Raw genomic sequence first — 3850 nt, 5'->3', positions numbered from 1 at the left:
CTCCTGACCTCGTGATCCGCCCGCCTCGGCCTCCCAAAGTGCTGGGATTACAGGCGTGAGCCACCGCGCCTGGCCGAAAGCCTCTTTTTTCTTAACTTTTTCTACTAATTATGATTGCATTCTCCCACCTTTTCCTTTCATTTTTGGTGTCACTAGGATGGAATATTTAGACTGGTTAAGGAATTTTGCTTTAATTTAAATGCCAAGGTGAAATGATCCATTAATAGAAAATAAATGTGATACAGATTTTTTTTAAGGTGAAGATTATCCAGTCACAGCATTTGTTTCTAGAGAAATTATTTATAGCATTTTTGGATTAAGCATGAATCACAGCAGTAAGCACAAGCCTTTGTAACGTACTATTAGTGCATTTTGAAAAGCTCCATCCCAAGTAATTGATAGTCTGTGCTAAGAAAGAAATAGGAGAAACACACACTTCTCATAATATATACATTTTGTATAGAGTAGACAGTAATATCAGAGAGCAGGGGCTCTGGATTACTACTCTCAGGGCTAGAATCTCCACCCCACACCTGTGTCACCTTAAGGAGATTAAATGAGATCTTTCAGATAGACTTCTAGGCCTATTCTTTACCCATAGTAAGTGCTCAGTTATTGTTGGCTATTGTTAATGTTATTGATTTAGTCACTGTGTTTTGTTGTTAGGTGGGTCTGTATCATTGATTTTTTGGGGGGGATGGGGATCAACTTCACATTAGCATTTTAATATAATTGGCTATGAGCAGTGATGGTTAATAGTTTGTTTACATTTTTCTTTCGTACAGGTTGAATGTAATTTTTACAAAATTTGATGAAGTCCAGAAATCTGGAAACATGATACAATCTGCAAATGGTGAGTAGAAAAAGCAATCCCCACTTTTGCTTTTTCAGTTTTACATTCGCATCATTTATGTTATATGTGAACAGCTGAATTAGGTAATTTAGTAAGAGTTTCTAAGTCTTAAAACTTAACCTCCATTCACCCAGTTTTCCAGGCCAGAAACAATGGAGTGAATCATCACTGACTTTCTTTCATAACCTGTGTTGAATTTATTAACTAATCCTGTTGGCTTTACTTTTAAAACTGCATCCTGAATCCCAGGAACTCTCATCATCACTGCTGCTGTCTTCCTAGCACAAGCTATCATGATGTTTTACCTGGGCTCTTGTGTTTCCCTCCTAAACAGTATCTTTTCTTCTACTGTTTCCCCATGCCTAAAGTCTGTTTTTCATGTAGCAACCAGAGTAATCCTTTCAGAATACAAGTCAGGTGATGTTAATTTTCTTCCTAATCCACCAAAGACTTCCCATCACACCCAGGCTACAATTCAGCAACTCACCAATGGCCCACTGGGCCTTGTGTGATCTGGCACCCACCACCATTCTGATGTCATTTGAATTGTTCTTTGTGAAAGTTCTCTTTGCTCTAGCCACATTGACCTCTTTGCTAATTTTGAACATTCTGAGCATCTCCTGCTTCAGGACCTCTGTGCTTATAATTCCTTCTGCCTGAAGTATTTGCCCTGTGGGTATCATTATGGCCTCCTCCCTCCTCCCTCATTCCATGAAGATCTCACTTCATACAGTATCACTGCATTACTGAGGCCACCGGAATAGCATGTCCAGGGTTCTGAGGGAACACTCTGTGCCCTCACTCTGTTTGAGTTTTCTTCGCATGTATCACTAGAAAAATATGTGTTTACTCGTGAGAGCAGGACCTTTACTTTATTCCCTTTATTGTTCTTTATTTTTTTCTCAATAAGCATAAGTTAAATGCCTTGAAGAGTCCCTGGCTTGTGATCGGTGTGCAGTAAGTATTGTTGAATAAATAAAGTAATGATTTTGATGTCAATTGTAATCTATTGTTTCCAGTTCCTGTATTCCTTTCACTATACTTTGTGATGATATTTGAGAACTAGTGGGTAATTCTTGTGATTCCAGAAGGAGAGGAAAAGACAGGAGTGAATTACTCCTGTATGAAGGAAAAAATATCAAAAAGTTAATTGCTAAGAAAAACTTTTTCTAACTCTGGATACCTCATTATATCATAGCTAAGTATTTTAGAATTTTTAGGTATCTTAGATTACAACCAGTACTTAATTCATTAATCCTGTTGGATTTACTTTTAAAACTGCACCCCGAATCCCAGTAATTCTCCTCATCACTGCTACTCTCTTCCTAGTACAAGCCTTCACATTTTGAATATCTTGAGATTGTAAAGAAAAGTCTGAGCGCTTTTCCTCAAAGTAACTTGATACATAAGGGCAAAACAGGTAATAGAATGCAAGTCTTTTGACTCACACTCTGCTGTGTACCTATTATTATTCCAAAGGAATTTTTCTTTGAACAGCATGTTTCCTATATAAAATACTTTAAAGTGATCTAAAAATGCTTTCATTAATCCTCCTTATTTCTTTTTCGTAGATTGTAAAAAATAATAGAAAATTAATATCATAATTCAGCTATTACCATCAAAAATCATTTTCGTTATATTTTCTTAGTTCATTTCCCTATAACTGTATAATTTGTATATAATTTTAACTATGGTGTAATTTTCTTTCCTTTACCCTGTACTGTAGTGTACATACTTTTAACTTTTAAAAACATATCATTGGTAGAGCCGGGGCCAGAATTCTGGCATCTGATTGGTGCACTCGTGATGAGTGGGGTTGCTGGGTGTCCACAGGCAGGTCTTCACAGGCAGTTAGTTGCTGGACACATGGCTTTTACTTTTGTGTGGGTGTATTTGTGCCATTTGTGTGGTTTCTCAGTTTAAAAATTGTTGGCACTAGGACAGAACATGCTGTGCAAGTGAGTAAAAGCAGTGGCAGGAAAGTGAGTTTGTGTTTCATAAGCCAGTATGACAGCTATGAAACAGAATCTCATTATAGTGCTGGCATTGGGGAGAAAGACTGCATCCACATTGGGGATCTTTCCTAAAAGAGTGTACGTATACTCTATGGGATTCAATGATGTGACAAATAGGATTTCACCCTCAGGAATGCCAGAACTGTGTGGCAATGGATGTATCACAAGCAGCATTTTATTCTAAATGGCTAGGTATAAATATTGCCCCCAAATTCCCTTTATGTGTGTGTGCATGTGCACACACATAGGTGTAGGGTTGGGAATGGAAAGAGTTCTTTTAAACATCTATGTTAAAAATAGCAAATGGTAAGGAAGCACTAACAGAATTTCTTGGAGGCCAATAATTTCAGCTTTTTGCTTTATATATGTAGTATTACCGTTTTAATTGTTAGAGCCAAAATGTTTAAGGAAACAAAGCAATATATATCCATATGTATAAAATTTTAGAATTTCTAACCTAAATGATTTTCATCTCTTTACAGTAACTTTGAGAGACCAGTAAAATGTTCAATTGCTGTCAAAAAACAAACCGCCTGATTTCCTTCATTGAACATTTAGATGGCATAGAGAAACTGCAGTAGTGATGGATGTCTCCCTCTTTATCTAATTTTCTTTCTTCCTTCCTTTCTTCCTTCCTTCCTTCCTTCCTTCCTTCCTTCCTTTCTCTTTCTTTTCTTTCTTTCTTTCTCTTTCTTTCTTTCTTTCTTTCTTTCTTTCTTTCTTTCTTTCTTTCTTTCTTTCTTTCTCTGTCTTCTTTCTTTCTCTCTCTTTCTTTTTCTTTCTTTTCTTTCTTTCTCTTCTTTCTTTCTCTCTTTCTCCTTTTCTCCTTCTTTTTCTCTTTTCTTTTCCCTCCCTCCTTCCCTCCCTCCCTTCCTTCCCTCCCTCCCTCTTTTATTTCTCTTCTCTTTTCCGTTTTCCTTTTCTTTTCTCTCCCTTTCCTTCCTTCCTTCCTTCCTTCCTTCCTTCCTTCCTTCCTTCCTTC

The 3850-nt window shown here is 37.0% G+C and overlaps 1 protein-coding gene across 1 annotated transcript in view; it reads left to right on the top strand.

Moving 5' to 3' along the window:
• Positions 1–3850, top strand: part of CLASP1 (cytoplasmic linker associated protein 1) — a 301973-nt gene that overhangs the window by 135932 nt on the left and 162191 nt on the right. Inside the window, exon 8 of the mRNA XM_058434402.1 lies at positions 786–853. Within this exon, the coding sequence (XP_058290385.1) occupies positions 786–853 (68 nt within the window). The remainder of the gene's footprint in view (positions 1–785; positions 854–3850) is intronic.

Source organism: Hylobates moloch, unplaced genomic scaffold (genome assembly GCF_009828535.3).
Source record: "Hylobates moloch isolate HMO894 unplaced genomic scaffold, HMol_V3 SCAFFOLD_24, whole genome shotgun sequence".
Classification (NCBI taxonomy): Eukaryota; Metazoa; Chordata; class Mammalia; order Primates; family Hylobatidae; genus Hylobates; species Hylobates moloch.
The sequence above is the reverse complement of the archived record's forward strand: the minus strand, read 5'-3'. Positions and strand labels throughout refer to the sequence as shown.